This window comes from Amblyraja radiata, chromosome 5 (genome assembly GCF_010909765.2).
Source record: "Amblyraja radiata isolate CabotCenter1 chromosome 5, sAmbRad1.1.pri, whole genome shotgun sequence".
In the NCBI taxonomy this organism is placed as follows: domain Eukaryota; kingdom Metazoa; phylum Chordata; class Chondrichthyes; order Rajiformes; family Rajidae; genus Amblyraja; species Amblyraja radiata.
Genome location: NC_045960.1, coordinates 35114220 through 35131645, shown reverse-complemented (window position 1 = coordinate 35131645; position 17426 = coordinate 35114220). Strand labels below are relative to the sequence as shown.

Sequence of the window (17426 nt, the reverse complement as noted above, 5' to 3'; positions counted from 1 at the left end):
CCATTCAATATGATCATGGCTGATCATCCAACTCAGTATCCCTTACCTGCCTTCTCTCCATACCCTCTGATCCCCTTAGCCACAAGGACCACATCTAACTCCCTCTTAAATATAGCCAATGAACTGGCCTCGACTACCCTCTGTGGCAGGGAGTTCCAGAGATTCACCACTCTCTGTGTGAAAAACGTTCTTCTCATCTCGGTTTTAAAGGATTTCCCCCTTATCCTTAAGCTGTGACCCCTTGTCCTGGACTTCCCCAACATCGGGAGCAATCTTCCTGCATCTAGCCTGTCCAACCCCTTAAGAATTTTGTAAGTTTCTATAAGATCCCCTCTCAATCTCCTAAATTCTAGAGAGTATAAACCAAGTCTATCCAGTCTTTCTTCATAAGACAGTCCTGACATCCCAGGAATCAGTCTGGTGAACCTTCTCTGCACTCCCTCTATGGCAATAATGTCCTTCCTCAGATTTGGAGACCAAAACTGTACGCAATACTCCAGGTGTGGTCTCACCAAGACCCTGTACAACTGCAGTAGAACCTCCCTGCTCCTATACTCAAATCCTTTTGCTATGAAAGCTAACATACCATTCGCTTTCTTCACTGCCTGCTGCACCTGCATGCCCACTTTCAATGACTGGTGTACCATGACACCCAGGTCTCGCTGCATCTCCCCTTTTCCTAGTCGGCCACCAAACAGGCCCTTCAGCCCACCAGGTCCCTGCTGACCATAAAATAGCTATCTCAATTACTAGAACATGAAACAATGTCTCAGCAAGAGTCAAGGACTATATGGAAGGGTTCTTGAGGAAGCAATTGGAAGCTTGGAGAGCATTTTGTTCATCCTGGCCCAACGATAAGTGATTGTGGGAAACTGTAACACATTTAAAGAAAAAGTATTTCCTGAATGTCTTCTGCTCTATTTCTAGCTCTAGTATCAACAACTTCCCCATGCATGCCTGGGGTGATATTGCAGCCCAATATCAATTGATCCTGGTAGGATTTGATCACAGCGAAGCAAGGATACCTAAAATAATGTTTTAGTCGGGCATTCTTGACACCTTAAATTTAAAACTATTGTCATCATTAATGATGTAAGATCCAAATGGCTAACAATATAATTTCATTTTATCGATCTTGAACTGCTAAAGTACATTGGCACATAATTAAATCGGCCAGTTTCATAACAGCCACCGGGGCAACTCCACTTGCTGTTTAGCAGTGACACAACATGCTGTGCAGGATAATATCTCCAAACATTATTTCCGTTCTCATCCTGGCACTGAAATTATTTATAGATTGTAACAAGCACATCAACATCCTTTGAAGTAATGATTGTTTACAGATAATATCATTCATTCGGTTATCTATAGATACATGAGGTGAATGCCAGTTTTGGACAATAGCTGCAATTCATAATTTGAGGGAAAATTAGAAGTAAATAAAGTAATGAAGGACAACCAACTAGGATTTTTGTTGAAGGCTTCATGTTCAATGAACTTTGTGGCACATTTTCCAGTTGGATAGGTTACAGTCTATTGCAGATTCTCATAACATGTCTCTCATACATAATATGTCTCTCAAACAAGTCAGAAAATTCAGGTGCAATTATCAGGAATTTGGCTTAATGCTGATTGATGAACGAGAAACAATGTTAATAGTCATGAATATTGTGCAATTTAGAGATGAATGAGAAATGGTGTAACACAGATGATCTATTTATATAAGATGTCAGGTTATATAAATGAGACACAAGGAACTGCAGATGCTGGAATCTTGAGCAAAACCATGTGGTGCTCGAGCAACTGTGTATTATTTGTGTATGAAATCATGAGAGGAATAAATCGTGTAGATGCACAGAATCTCTTGCCCAGAGGAGGAGAATCGAGGACCATAGGACATAGGTTGAAGTTGAAGGGAAAAAGATTTAATAGGAATCTGAGGGGGTAACCTTTTCATACAAAGGGTGGTGGGTGTATGGAACAAGCTTCCAGAGGAGGTAGTTGAGGCTGGGACTGTCCCAATATTTAAGAAACAGTTAGACAGGTACATGGATAGGACAAGTTTGGAGGTATATGGACCAAACAGGCAGGTGGGACTAGTGTAGGTGGGACATGTTGGCTGGTGTGGGAAAATTAAGCCAAAGGGCTTGTTTCCATATTGTATCACTCTATGACTCTATGACTATAACTCAGCGGTTCAGGCAGCAACTGTGGAAGACAAGGGTGGACATTGAACAACATGCAATTTGTTTGGGGAATTCGGGAACTTACCAAATGGTTTGATAACAGGAGACTGGGCAATAAGATGAATAAGATGGTCAGAAAGATACAATTCTGTTTAGATAAGAGTGAGGTATCTCAATTTAAAAAAAAGGAAGAAAAAGATTGTATCTTCAATTTAGAAAGACACTCAAGGAATGGAAGAAGTAAGGTTCAACAATATTTTAATATCAATGCCAAACTTTCTGAAAGCATTGATGCAGATGGTAAAAGCTCTGCAAAAGACTAATAAGTAAATTCAGAACATTATATTAAGACATGACTGAGCGTAAAGTATTAATAGGGTACTGTTTTTGCCAGGCATCCTAGACCTGGTGTCTCTAGAACCAAATCACAGTTGCTTACAGTATAGTTTAGTTTAGAGTTACAGCGTGGAAACAGGCCCTTTAGCCCACCTAGTCCGTTATAGAGATATCTTCGAAAAAATAGGAATAAAAAAATTAATTAAAGTCAGCATAAAGCAAGCATAACTGTCCTAAGAGTTAACTATTAAATGTGGCACTGAATTAAACAGTTGAAATAATAAACTGATACTTTAGACTTTGGAGATACAGCTTGGAAACAGGCCCACCATGTCCACACCAGTGATCCCCACATGCTAGCACTATCCTACACACACTAGGGACAATTTACAATTTAACCAAAGCCTATTAACCTACAAACCTGCGTGTCTTTGGAGTATGGAAGGAAACTGGAGCACCCGGAGAAAACCCGCACAGGTCACGGGTAGAACGGACAAACTACGTACAGACAGCAGTTGTAGTCAGGATCCACCACAGGTCTCTGGCGCTGTAAGGCCGAAACTCTACCGCTGCTCCATAGCGTCTGTGTACAATATTTCTCTACCACTTAGACTCATCTTCCATGAACATTGTACTTTCCCAAATGAAGTAGGTGATTATCAAGATAGTGAGCACCATGTTCAGAATTCTAACCCCTCCATCTTTCTGAGAAATTTGTCTCCAGTTTTGTAATTATATGATTCTAGTGAGGTCAATAGAATGGAATTTTATAATTAGAGCATATTATAGGGACACAGGTACATAGCCTGTTTGGTGCTATTAGTCCAGGTACACCTTAGCGACAAACCTTGAAGAACCGGACTCTCCAAGCCCCTAACCCTGCAAAATCCTGCTGAGTAACATGATACTTTTCTATTTCCCACATCTGTAATTGTCCACATTATTTCCAGCGGTATGACAGGTAACAATCTCAAAGCAAAAAAAATTCCATATTGAGGAGAATGATACTTAAGTACTGGACTGAGGGAAATTATGTCCTGCAAGATATTTGACCAAGAGTGGTTCTTCACATACAATGGAAGAATATTCATCCAGTTAGATGACCAATACATATTTTGCCACCAATACCAACATGGGTAGTTTCAGTGGCTCTTTAATTTATTGCTATATATGAACTTTATGTATATTATCTGCCATGCTTACTAGTGTTTTGAGAAGTTGGAAGCTGTTTTCCAATTCGGGACGGATACATGCTGCGTCATTGTTCAATGGAAAGGGGTTGAATCAGAAAGGGCTTTTCATTCCCACAGGGAAATGGCCATCCCGTTAGCCTGGTGAGATGTGAAGCCAGGTCAAACTGCAGAAACTGCATTATTCAAAAAGCCATAACATTAGTACTAAATATAAATCCTTGTGAGTTTTATCAAGAACAAGATGCATTATTTTTACATGATTTTAACTTAAACCTGTGCATGCCATTTACCTATGCATTTCTAGACAGACATCTCTTGGACAAATGCAGTCATGTTAACTAGTATCAGTGGTGAATGCAATGAAGAGAATGAATCTATTGTCTGTAAATCAAGTGAGGTGCATAAAAGGTAGACAATCTACTACACATCAATGTGAAGTATTGAAATCAGCTCCAAACCCCTTACTGTTTCGTCCTAGGCTGAGAATGTGTTAGTGCTCGTCACTGAGTGGATCTGGTTTTCATTGTGAACGATACTAACAATTGACGTTAATATCTACAGAGCTAAGTCTAAGAATGGAGGACGATGTTTACGAGAGAAGTTGGACAGGTTGGGACTGAACTTACCAGCTGGCAGACGGAAAGCAGCCAATGTCACCCTGCTAACCTCTCTGGTTGAAGGTAAGGTCCACATCCAGAGAATGATGATGCTAATGAATCATTCATGCTTCCTTACATTTTGAAGGATTTTACTGTGGCATACATTAGGGTCTCTTGTCATGGACCAAGTTGGTAAAAATGTTTCATGAGATCTCAGGAAACACCCCATGTCACAAGTTCTAAAACCTTGAATGTTAAAGGACCTTTGCCACTATAGATATAAATTATTGTTATCATTCATTGAACATCAATCGATGCACTTCCTGTAATAAGTGGTGATAAAGTCGTACTTTAAAATATCTGTTGAGGAAAAAACAGTCAACTTATGCAATAGAGTAATCAGATCATAGGAAGAAATAATTGCCCCTTTTTTAACCAATTATGGTTTCCTGATCTCTAGCTTTCATATTTCACTCAATCTTCATCCTTCTTCCTAGGCCTGACCTACATGCTTCAGCACAGTTTGGCATTTGGCCAAATCACATCCAACTTAGAGTTTTTAGAGCATTTGATTTTCCACTAATATTCATAGCTAATGACGATTTACAAGTAAAGCAAGTATAAACAAAATAAATATTTGGCCCGTCGACAATGAACTATGGATGAATCGGGAAATCATTTAGACTCGCAGGAAAATATTATAGAGATCACTTTGAAAAGATAGGAATTTTTAAAACAAAATTAAAGTCAGCATAAAGCATACCCAAATGTCCAAACAGGTAACTGTTAAATGTGGCAGTGAAATTAAACGGTTGAAATAATAAACTGATACTTTGGACTTTAAAGAGAGCATGGAAACAGTGTCTGCAGTCCACCGAGTCCACACCAACCAGCGATCACCCCGTACACTAGAACTATCCTACACACTAGGGACAATTTACGTTTTACAGAACTCAATTAACCTACAAACCTGTCCATCTTTGGAAAGTGGGAGGAAACTGGAGCACCCGGAGAAAACCCACGCAGTTACAGGGTGAACATACAAACGCTGTATAGACAGCACCCGTAGTCAGGATCAAACTCAATTCTCTGGCGCTGTAAGACAGCAACTCTACCGTTGCTCCACGGTGCCAGCCCATAAAGCAGATTTATCTGTGGGAGATCATAGTATCTTGCTTTCTAATTTTGAGTTTCAAATAAAATCCTTGAGGATTTTGAAATTGTGGCTTTTGTAACTCAGCAGGACAGGCAGCATCTCTGGAGAGAAGGAATGGGTGATGTTTTGGGGTCAAGACCCTTTTTCAGAACTTTATTTCAGTCCACCCCATGACAAAAGGGAGAGGGGGTTGTACTGTTTGATAGCCACAGGGAAAAGGGATCTCCTGTGGCGTTCTGTGCTGCATCTCGGTGGAATAATCTTGGTACACAGAATGCACAGAAGTCCAAAGAATGACTGTAGAATTACAGAGGGACACAGGCATCACAATCAGCCTATCATACCCCCTGCAAACCTATCATGTTCCTCCACTCTTTCAGAGATGTGTGAATGTCATTTTCTCAGAGCATTACCTCAATAAAGAGCAGGTAGGTGCTCCCCGATATCTTGCTAACAAAATTACAAAAATTGCTTTTCTGGATCTTAAATCATTGCAGTTTGTGGGAGTAAGCTGAGTACAAAATGGCTATCACATTTTCCAATGGTTATTATCAAAGGGACTACAGTTCAAAAGTACTTAATTGTAGGTAAAACACAACGGGATTTCCTGAGGTTGTGGAAAGAGCTATCATTATGCTGAATGGACATTGTTAGCAGTTTTTTATAAAGCATTTAACAACTTTCTTTTTTATGGTTATTGCTTACACTGGTGTTACTGCACAATTAGAAAACTGACGATTACTGCAAAAATATTTGTTGCTTATTTCTTTAGAGGCAACCTTGTTCAATGGTAGCATTTCACTTCAGAATCCTAAAGTTATGGGTTTGACCCCTACTCACACCTTTGTACAAATCAAGTCGATAGTTTAATCCCGGCTGTATGGCACAGTGGCGCAGCAGTAGAGTTGCTGCCTTACAGCGCCAGAGACACGGGTTCGATCCTGACTATGGGTGCTGTCTGTACGGAATTTGTGCGTTATCCCCATGAACGTGGGTTTTGCCTGGATGCTCAGGTTTCCTCCCACACGCCAAAGACATGCAGGTTTGTAGGTTAATTGGCTTTGGTAGAAAGATTGTAAGTTGTCCCTAGTGTGTCGGATAGAACAAGTGTACGAGGTGATTACTGGTCAGCATGGACTCGGTGGGCCGAAGGGCCTGTTTCCACACTGTATCTCTAAACATAAATTAAACAAAGCTGGATGACAAGTTGTTTGTGAGAAATATCACTATTCGGACAAAGCATTAACTGTCATGAATGTAAAAGATTCCAAGTCATCATTGAAAGAGGAGAAAGAGAATTTACCTAATATCCTGGTCAACATCCCTTAACCAACAGCATGTGAAATAGATTATCTGGTTAGTTGCCTGATTATTTTGAGTGGGGTGTTACAGTGTGCAAATTTACAGATATTTAACACGAAAAGGAGCACGTATTTAAAAAAATAATGCAGAAGCAGCCTATTCTTCAATCAAAGGTGAGGGGGAAAGATTTAATAGGAACCTGAAGGAAATATTTTTACTCAAATGGTGGTAGGTGTATGTAATGACCGGCCAGAGGTGGTATTTGAGGCAGGTATTATCACAACATTTAAAATATATTTGGACAGTTGACTGGATAGGATAGATTTAGAGGGATATGGACCACACGCAGGCAGGTGGGAATAGTGTAGATGGGGCATGTTGGTCGGCATGGTTAAGTTGGGCAAAGGACATGTTTCAATTCTGTATAACTCTAATTAATTCTCATATATTTTGTGATACAGAAGGAGGCCATTTCTCCTATCAATAATACCAGCTCTCAGAACAATCTCGTTGATCACATTTCCTCACATTGCCCTGTAACCTATTTTCTCTTACACACTCATCAACTCCCTACTGATTCTTCTATCACCCATTCACATGAGGAGTCATTTACAGGAGGCAATTAACTGAATAACAAACACATCTTTGGGTTACGGGACAGAACCAAAGTACCTCGGGGGAAACCTATGTTGAGAACGTGTAAACGCTATGCAGACAGGACCGGAGGTCAGGATCAAACATGGGCCACTGGACTTGTGATGCATCAGCAATACCTGGTGCCATTGTGCTGCCCAGTATCCCCTCTGGAGTGAAATGTTCGCCGTAGCTGTGTGCTCAATTTTCCTCCTTTTATAACAACTTTAATCTCTTTTAGTTGTGGTTCATCGACCAACACAGCAGAACGACACCCTAGCAAAAAGCACATGCTCTTTGCTGTATGTGAATTGCTGCAGCCAATCTGAAGCTGAAATGGTGTGAAATAACCTTGTGGCCTTGCTACACTTGTCTAAACTGAAGAAGCAATCTCCATTTCATCACTCTGTGCTTAGTAATGGCTTTCACCTCAGTTACAAAGATCGGCAATCTGACATTTATGTTTTGATAAAGAATCAGTAAAATTAATCAATTTTTATATAAATTGTAATGTTCCCTGTTGTCTCCTCAGTGGTGATAATCTCGACTTGTCTTTTTCACAGCGAAGGTTCCTCTGAGAGGATGCGTTTATTTTACTCGACGTTTTTCTACTGCAGGTTGTACCCACTGCTGCCACTTCTGCTTTCTCCTGCAGAACGCCTCGTTTACCCTGCAGATTTCTCTGTGAGAGCTCAATTCAGCTCCACTAGCAGGAAGCTGTGAACTGAGTTTCTGCAAATTGTGAAGCTTTAATACATTCCCCCTTCCTCCCTCCCTCCCATCAGAGATGTGGTAGACTGCCAGCACACACTGTCGTGCTGAAAATGTTTCCATTGAAACCTGGTGATACGAGGCTTTGCGCATCACTTGTCAGCACTGAATAAAGTTAGTGCTGCCAATTCCCAGGTATTGAAACAGAGTTTTGAGATGACTTCAATGAACAGCTACCAGTCTGGCTGCTACAAAATGGAATGTATATTCACATATAATCATATGATAACTGTGCTGTGTGCAGTGTATATCCCTTCTCATGGAAATATAATAGTAAATCAACAATTTTCATGTTGGAAACCCTGGTTATTTATGGCTAATTTCCCTCTATCAGTGCCGTCAGCCACCCTGACAATGCAGCTCCAACATTTTCTAAGTAGACTCCAGATTGGGTACCATATCTGAGGAAGAATGTGCTGGTGTTGGAGAAGTCCAGAGGAGGTTTACAAGAAAGATCCCAGGGATGATTGGGTTAATTTATGTACTTGCTGGAGGTTAAAAGGTTAATGAAAGGCCTGGATAGAATGGACATGGAAAGGTTTCCAGCAATGGGAAAGCCTATGACCAGTGGGAACAACCTCAGAATGAAAGGAAGTACCTTTAGAATAGAGATGAGGAATTTCTGTCGCCAGAGGGTGATGAATCGGTGAAATTCACTGCCACAGACGGATGAGGAGGCCATCAGAGGTTGTCGTTAGGTGGAGTTTAGTCGGTTCTTGATTAGTAAGGGGATCAAAGGTTACAGGGGGAACGCAGAAAAATGGTGTGGAGGGGGAAAAATGGATCAGCTATGATCAAATGGCGGAGTAGTCTCCATGGGCTGAATGGCCTAAATTTGCTCCTCTGTTCTTAAGGACTCATATTTTGGAATTAAAAGTAGTTTCTTTTTTCACTTAGGTGAAGCCCTCCATTTGGCCCGGGATTTCGGCTACACGTGCGAGACAGAGTTTCCAGCCAAGGCTGTGGGGGAACAACTTGCTCGGCAGCATCTTGAGCCCAAAGAACAGACACCAAGGAAAAAGATGATTCTAGCAACAAAGTATGTCGTTCGCTTTACTCTCTCTTTTTTTTTAATGATAGGTTTTCTGTCCAAAAACATCTACTTTTCTTTGAAACTGCTGACTCTTGGATCCATGTCTATCTCCATTTCTCCATTAGGTTAGAAATTGCTTGATCAGCTTAAAGTCAGGATTGTAGGTCCCTCTAATACTGCTTTTGAAAGCACGTTGAGGTCTGTGCTCATTGGTTGTGAAGACCGCATGAATAAAACATGGTCAGTTTCCCCACGTAATGCCAGTTTCTGTGTGGCATTCTCTAGTGATCCATTGCAAGCTCTTGCAATTGTCAGCATTAGATTCACAGCTGAAACCTTCAAAACCAGCTCCAATAAGCATCTTACACAATGCAACCAGCTCCTAATAGCATCTTATCATAATACAAACAGCCCTCCTTGAGGTAAAGGGATACGTGAATGATTTGAGGCTACGATGTTACGATGTCCGTCTTTGGAATTTAATGGAAAGTGGATTTTATTGAAGCATAGATATTTCCAAAAGACATTTCTTAGCCTGTTAGCTCCTCAATTTTACATAAATTTAGTGACTTCTGCTTTGACCACAAATTACATCCAAAGTTTGCTATTTTACAAAAATATTGTGTCCACATGCTGCCACTTGCACATTGGTAAAAGCAAACCCTAACAAGAAGCAGCAAAACATTGCTGTGATATTTCTTTTAGAGCAAAGAACAGTTCGGTGAAGATCGACACAAAATGCAAGAGTAATTCAGCAGGGCAAGCAGCATCTCCGGAGAGACTAAAGTCTGAAGAAGGGTCTCGACCTGAAACGTCACTCATTCCTTCTCTCCAGAGATGCTGTCTGTCCCGCTGAATTACTCCAGCATTTTGTGTCTATCTTCAGTGTAAACCAGCAACTGCAGTTCCTTCCAGCATAGCACAATACAGCACAGGAACAGTCTTGTCAATCCACAATGTCCAAGCTTAACATGATGCCAAGTTAACTAAACTCCTCTGCCTGATGTGATCCATGTTCCTCCATCCATTTTTTTTAAAGTATAGGTAACTGAAGAAATGTTGATAAAAACTTGTGAAAATGAGTTTATCATGAAAAATAAACATTTACCTGCTACATCCTTCAGATTGCAATCTAAAGACCCACGGATGCTGAAAATGTTTTGATGGAGCATTGGAGGCTGAGGTGTGACCTTATTGAAGTATACAAATCATGAGGCCCATGGACAAAATGAACACTCCGTCTTTTTCCAATGGTAGAGGATTCTAAAAGAGCATAGGTTGAAGGTGAGAGGGAGGATTTTAAAGAGGGACCTTAGGGGCAACTTTTTCACTCAGAGGCAAGTCTGTTTCTGGAACAAGTTGCCAGAGCAAAATGGCTAAGAATATGACTTTGAATAAGACATTTGGACAGATATGTGGGAAGAGAAGGGATTAGAGGGATATGGGCCAAATACAATCATATGGGAAACCCAGAATGACAACTTGAAATTGAAAATGCATACCTCCAGACACAGGAACAGCTTCTTCCCAATTGTTATCAGGCAATTGCTCTCCCCAGCTGGGATGGTCCAGCAGATTGTTTGATAACTTTATTTTATTCTAATTAAGTGTAGAAAGTGGTTCCATAATAACTGAAAGCTTTAACAGGCTTTAGACTTTAAAAATGTAGCGCCGAAACCGGCCCTTTGATCCACCGTGTCCGCGCCAACTAACGATCACGCTGTACACTCGCACTATCTCACACACTTGGGGCAATTTACAATTATTTTTACCAAAGCCAATTAACCTACAAATCTGTACGTCTTTGGAGTGTGGGAGGAAACTAGAGCACCTGGAGAAACCCACGTGGTCACAGGGATAAGAACAAACACCTATACCCTATACTTCTATACCCTAAATGTATTTTCACCCAAAAGAAGTTTAATATTTACTAAAATAAACATGAGTGAATAGTTTGACCCATTTTTGCATGCCAGTCTTATTTATATCAAAGCTTTTGAAAACAGCTGTAAAGATTGCAGAAGCTCCATTTATGTTGAATACAAAATGTGCTTCAAATAATCCTCCTTTTAAAAACTGTATTTTAAGCTTTATTGGTTTTGTAAACCTGTGCTGCCCAGTGCATGGCACTGGACTCCTTTCAAAATATTGTTAAATTATGTAACAATAAGATTAAAATAATTCAGCAGACAATTATACATTAAACAGGAGATGCGTCAGATGAGATGCCAATAAAGCTCCCAACTGATTATTAGGATGAACGTTGGACCTTAAAGAAACTTTTCCTATAGCAAACACAAAATAGTTGCATAAAATGCAGTAATGGAGCGCTTTGGGAAAACATAGGGGAGGGTAACATGGAGATCTCCACATGGTAAAGTGACTAAGTCCGAACTATGAGTGGCCACTTGTCACAGTGGGGTGTGGCACAATGCAAACATCTTCTCCGATTGCGTCTCATGGCATGAGTGATCCTCATATCTCTATTATATGTAGGATGATCAAAGAGGCAATGGCTGCAGTTTACAACTCCAATGTGGTTTGTTCTACAAAGTTGCAAACAGTGAAGGGACCATTGAAAACGCTGAAAACCGAGAATGGCAGATGTTGTCTCTAAGACATCAATGTGCACACTCTTCAATTGATGTTGCATTGCTGGTTTCAGCACTATGTGCTACTCTTTTTTTAAGCATACATTGAAGTCATAGGTTGAATCCTAAAGCTCCAATTCATCCCAGCAGAGGAGGGAACATGATGTGTGGTCTGTGATTTTGACTTGACTGATGCCAAGAACATGCCAAAAACATTAGGATGGCACAGGAGTGCCCATGCCAATGACCCAGTGGGTCTAATTCAGCCAGAAATTATTGTTAGCACAAGCAAATCCAGATTAAACCTTTTTTGTTGTTGCGTGATTTGTATCTTCAAACCTGTTGCTAATTTAGATCATTTCAAGGGTTCCAATCTTTTACATCAGGTATCCTTATTTTTGGGAGAACCGCATTTGAAAAGGTCCAGCACAGTTGAGCTGAAAATAAATGAAATGAAAGTGGCTAATTTATAATTAATTTTATTAATTCACTGTTTCCAAATACTTTGTATTACTATAAATATAATATAATATTTTTTAAATGTATATGATAAATAATATTATATACAATGTTTATATTTGCGTTTATATATTATATTACATATAAATATAAAATATATAAATTAAATATGATATTATTTATTATATATATATTTATTATATACTAGACTAAGTGGGACCAGTTGGATCCCAGCATCACAGGGGAGGGCTGGGGCGGAGGAGGGGGGGGGGGGGCTTTCTGGGAGGGGCTTTCTGGGGGGGGGGGGTTTCTGGAGTGCTAGTATGGATGTTGTGGGCTGAAGGGACTTGTTTCCAGAGGGTTAGTATAGACATTGTGGGTCGAATGGATTATTGGCCTGGCAGTTCAGTCACTTAAGCCTGTTGTGCTAGCAGCTCACTCACTCACGGCTGGTGGGCTGGCAGTTGATTCACGGCTATTCCTTGAAATTCCATTTCAAGCAGGGTGCAAGGCCACCAAATTCAAGTGCAGTTTCTTACCACTTCAAGCAGGGTACAAGGCCACCAAATTCAAGTGCAGTTTCATACCATTTCAAGCACAGTGCAAGGCCACTAAAGACAGCGAGTCATGACCGCTCCCTCCTCCATCTTGCAGAGACTGAGCCACGCCCACACTTCTGGGTTTTATAGTCCCTCCCACCAGAAGGGGCGTGGCCTTCATGGCATGATTGACAGGGGAGAGAATCTCAACATTTTTTAAACACCTAACTCTTTTATTTTTCATCGATGGGAAAAATCCTCGCCACCTGATGAGCGGAGGGGGACTCTGAGTAAGATGGGCAAAAATCACAGCCGCACGTGGTACGTGGTAAAATCAATATAAAACAAAAACAGGAAGTGGTCAAGATTAGACTTTTAATTATATAGAAGGCAAGGAAACTTTAATTAGGCAAGGCAACTTTCATTAGGCAAGGCAACTTTAATTAGGTAAGGCAACTTTAATTAGGCAACACAGCTTTAGCATTTCCAAACCAAAGGCAACTCAGCTTTAGCATTTCCAAACCAAAGGCAACATAGCTTTAGCATTTCCAAACCAAAGGCAACACAGCTTTAGCATTTCCAAACCAAAGGCAACACAGCTTTAGCATTTCCAAACCAAAGGCAACACAGCTTTAGCATTTCCAAACCAAAGGCAACTCGGCTTTAGCATTTCCAAACCAAAGGCAACACAGCTTTAGCATTTCCAAATCAAAGGCAACACAGCTTTAGCATTTCCAAACCAATGGCAACACAGCTTAAGCATTTCCAAACTATATTTTCAAACCACATTAAGGGCACTGACAGGTCAGTAAAACCACTCACAGTTTAGTAGACATGTGTTCAGTGTTATTCAGCTCAGACTGAGAGATGTGACCCTCTCGCTCCCCCATCTTGCAGAGACTGACTGAGGCACTCAACACTTCCGGGTTTTGTAATCCCTCCGGAAGGGGCATGGCCTTCAGGAGAGAGAATCTCAACATTTTTTAAACACTTAATAACTATTATTTTTCATCGATGGGACAAATCCTCTTGTCCTGCGCAGCGGAGGGGGTTCTGAGTAAGATGACCAAAAATCACAGCCGTAAGTGGCAGCATTTTTTTCTAAAATCAATATACAGAACAACAGGAAGTGGTCAAGATCAGACTTTTAGTAATATAGATAAATTTATTACAATATAATGTAACAATATAATGTAATAAATATGGTATATTTATGTTAATATATTATCTTGTAATATAATATTAAATATTATATATACACTATATTTATATTAATACAATATATATACAAATATTAATATAATGTATTAGTCAAACTGGTCTAATTACTATAGGAATTACATATGGAGAAGTCATTAATCACCTCATGCCTGAACATAACTAAAATCATGCATTCAAATCAGATTGATCTGTTTTAATGGATGTTATGCTGCCAGCACTTTCTAGCCAAAGAGAGAAGCTAGGAAAATAGCCTAATAACAAGATAACAATGAATAGAATTGTCAAATTGAAAGTTGAATACTTCAATTTGGGATAAAATAATGTGTCTATTGTTTACAGAATATATTTGAGTTTTTTTCATTAAACAATAATCAAAGCAATAGCAGTAAATTCAGTCAACACCACCAGACTAATCTCTTCAAATCGTTTGAGGGAATAACGTAGCAAGCGGAAAGTTGTAAACAGTGTGCTTTCATTTCCAAAAGGCATTTCTTATAACAACATGATCATGAATCTTCTTAACTTTCGACAAGACTACTATTAATGTTACTACTTTTCCTTATTGAGGTTTATACAGTATAATCATGTGGGGCACAAAACAGGTGGATAGTCACAATCTTTTTCCCAGGATAAGAGAGTCTAAATCTAGAGGACATAGGTTTAAGCTGTGAGGGGAAAGATTCAAAAGGGACCTTTGCGGCAACTTTTTCACACAGAGGGTTGTGGGGATGTGGAATGTGCTGCCAGAGGAAATGGTAGAGGTGGGTACATTTACATTTATATAAAAGGAATTTAGAGAAGTACATGGATTTTACATAAAAGGAATTTACATTTTCTTTAAAAGGAATTTAGAGGAGTACATGGATAGGAAAAGTTTAGAAGGATATGGACCAAATGCAATTAAATGAGACTTGCTCAGGGAGGCAACTTGTATGGCATGGAGGGGTTGGGCTGAAGGGCTGTATAACCATGATACCACTTCATCCCCTTTCTCTTCATTCTCTTACTCCACAATGTCATATTCAGCTATGGATGAAGTCCGACCTTTCATGATATGATTGTATTGGAGATGGCACAGGGGAGACTGATAGGGATATTAACGGAATGTACTCAAGAGGAAAGAGTGGATAATGTTTCAGATCAGAGGGCTCTGAAAGAAGACCTAACTGACCTATATTAAAAAAATTAGGGTCTAAATAGAAGGGTCTATGAATTATATAGAATAATTTAGGTGCAGAACAATCTCTAGGTCTCTATCTCTTATTATTGTACACAAGCATTATAATATTATAATTTCAAGAGAGTTAGAGTTAGATTTAGTTCTTAGGGCTAAGGGAATCAAGGGATATGGGGAAAAGGCTGGAACGGAGTACATGATCATATTGAAAGGTGGTGCTAGCTAGAAGGGCTGAATGGCCTACTCCTGCATCTATTTTCTATGTTTAATATCATGTTTTGAAATATTGGCTTTGTCATTTCCAGGCTATTCTCTACATCTTTCATAACAACAGACATGGGAGAGGCAGTAGGACATTTGACTACTCATGTCTATTAGGATCATAGATAACCTTCTACCTCAGCACCATTTTCTTGCATCATCCCTATTTCCCTTGATTCCATTAATATCCAGGAATCTGCCATAGCTTCATAGAGACATACAACAAGGAAACAGACCCTTATAATAATAATAATAATAACTTTATTTATAAAGCTCTTTAAACAACTGCAGTTGCCACAAAGTGCTGTACATGAGAACTCATGAACAAAAAGCTATTACAAACAATTAAAAACCATTAAAAACCGTAAAACGAAGGACTATAAAAAACACACTAAAAATTAAAAGACATTAAAGCACTAAAAACAGGAGCAATGCCTCAGCCAGTGTCGAAAGCCAAAGAATAAAAATGTGTTTTTAGGGAGGATTTGAAGATGGACAGTGAGGGAGCCTGTCTGATAGAAACATAGAAACATAGAAATTAGGTGCAGGAGTAGGCCATTCGGCCCTTCGAGCCTGCACCGCCATTCAATATGATCATGGCTGATCATCCAACTCAGTATCCCGTACCTGCCTTCTCTCCATACCCTCTGATACCCTTAGCCACAAGGGCCACATCTAACTCCCTCTTAAATATAGCCAATGAACTGGCCTCGACTACCCTCTGTGGCAGGGAGTTCCAGAGATTCACCACTCTCTGTGTGAAAAAGTTCTTCTCATCTCGGTTTTAAAGGATTTCCCCCTTATCCTTAAGCTGTGACCCCTTGTCCTGGACTTCCCCAACATCGGGAGCAATCTTCCTGCATCTAGCCTGTCCAACCCCTTAAGAATTTTGTAAGTTTCTATAAGGTCCCCTCTCAATCTCCTAAATTCTAGAGAGTATAAACCAAGTCTATCCAGTCTTTCTTCATAAGACAGTCCTGACATCCCAGGAATCAGTCTGGTGAACCTTCTCTGCACTCCCTCTATGGCAATAATGTCCTTCCTCAGATTTGGTGTCCTTCCTCAGATGATGTGCAACGGCAAGGTGTTCCAGAGTGCCGGAGCAGCAACAGAAAAGGTTCTATCCCCTCTGAGCTTCCGCTTAGACCTTGGCACCTCAAGGAGCAGCTGATCAGCTGACCTGAGGCACCGGGCAGGAGCATATAGGTGGAGCAGCTCAGAGAGGTAAGGCGGGGCAAGCCCATTCAACGATTTAAAAACAAATAAAATAATTTTGAAATGAACTCGAAAGTGCACTGGGAGCCAGTGTAGGGAGGCCAACATTGGCGTAATGTGCTCCCTCTTTCGAGTTCCGGTCAAAAGGCGAGCGCCAGCATTTTGAACAAGCTGGAGACGAGCCAGTGAAGCTTGTGCGACTCCAGAGTAGAGTGCGTTACAGTAATCCAGCCTAGATGTAATAAAGGCATGGATCTTAGATCTATCGTCTCCACTGATTATCAAACACCTATTTGCTCTAATCCCATTTTACGCTTCTCATTTTCCCAATACCTCCCTGAGATTCGACGACTCGTCTACACATTAGGAATCATTTATAGAGGCCCAGTGACCAAATAAATCACACATCTTTGGGGGATGGGAGCAAACTGGAGTGCCTGGAGGAAACTCATGTGGTCATAGATGGAGCACACAAGCACCACACAGACAGTATTAGACATTAGGATTGAACCCAGTTTGTTTGGAGCAATGAGGCATCAACACTACTAACTGTGCCCCCCCAGATCTCTATCAAACTCTGTTTTGAATGAGCCTCCACAAGCCTCAGGGTTACAAATTCCAGATGCACCACACCCTGTCAGAAGAAATCTCTTCTCATCTCTGTACTAAATGATCTGAGACTGTGATCCTTGCTCTACTCTCTTCACGAGGGGAAACATCCTCCTCACATCTGGCCTGTAGAGCCCGATAATCA

At 40.3% G+C, this 17426-nt stretch overlaps 1 protein-coding gene across 1 annotated transcript in view; it reads left to right on the top strand.

Annotated features, from left to right (window-relative positions):
• The window catches only part of tfap2d (transcription factor AP-2 delta), a 61487-nt gene that overhangs the window by 32862 nt on the left and 11199 nt on the right, over positions 1 to 17426 (top strand). Inside the window, exons 5-6 of the mRNA XM_033021001.1 lie at positions 4277 to 4395; positions 9074 to 9215. Of these exons, the coding sequence (XP_032876892.1) occupies positions 4277 to 4395; positions 9074 to 9215 (261 nt within the window). The remainder of the gene's footprint in view (positions 1 to 4276; positions 4396 to 9073; positions 9216 to 17426) is intronic.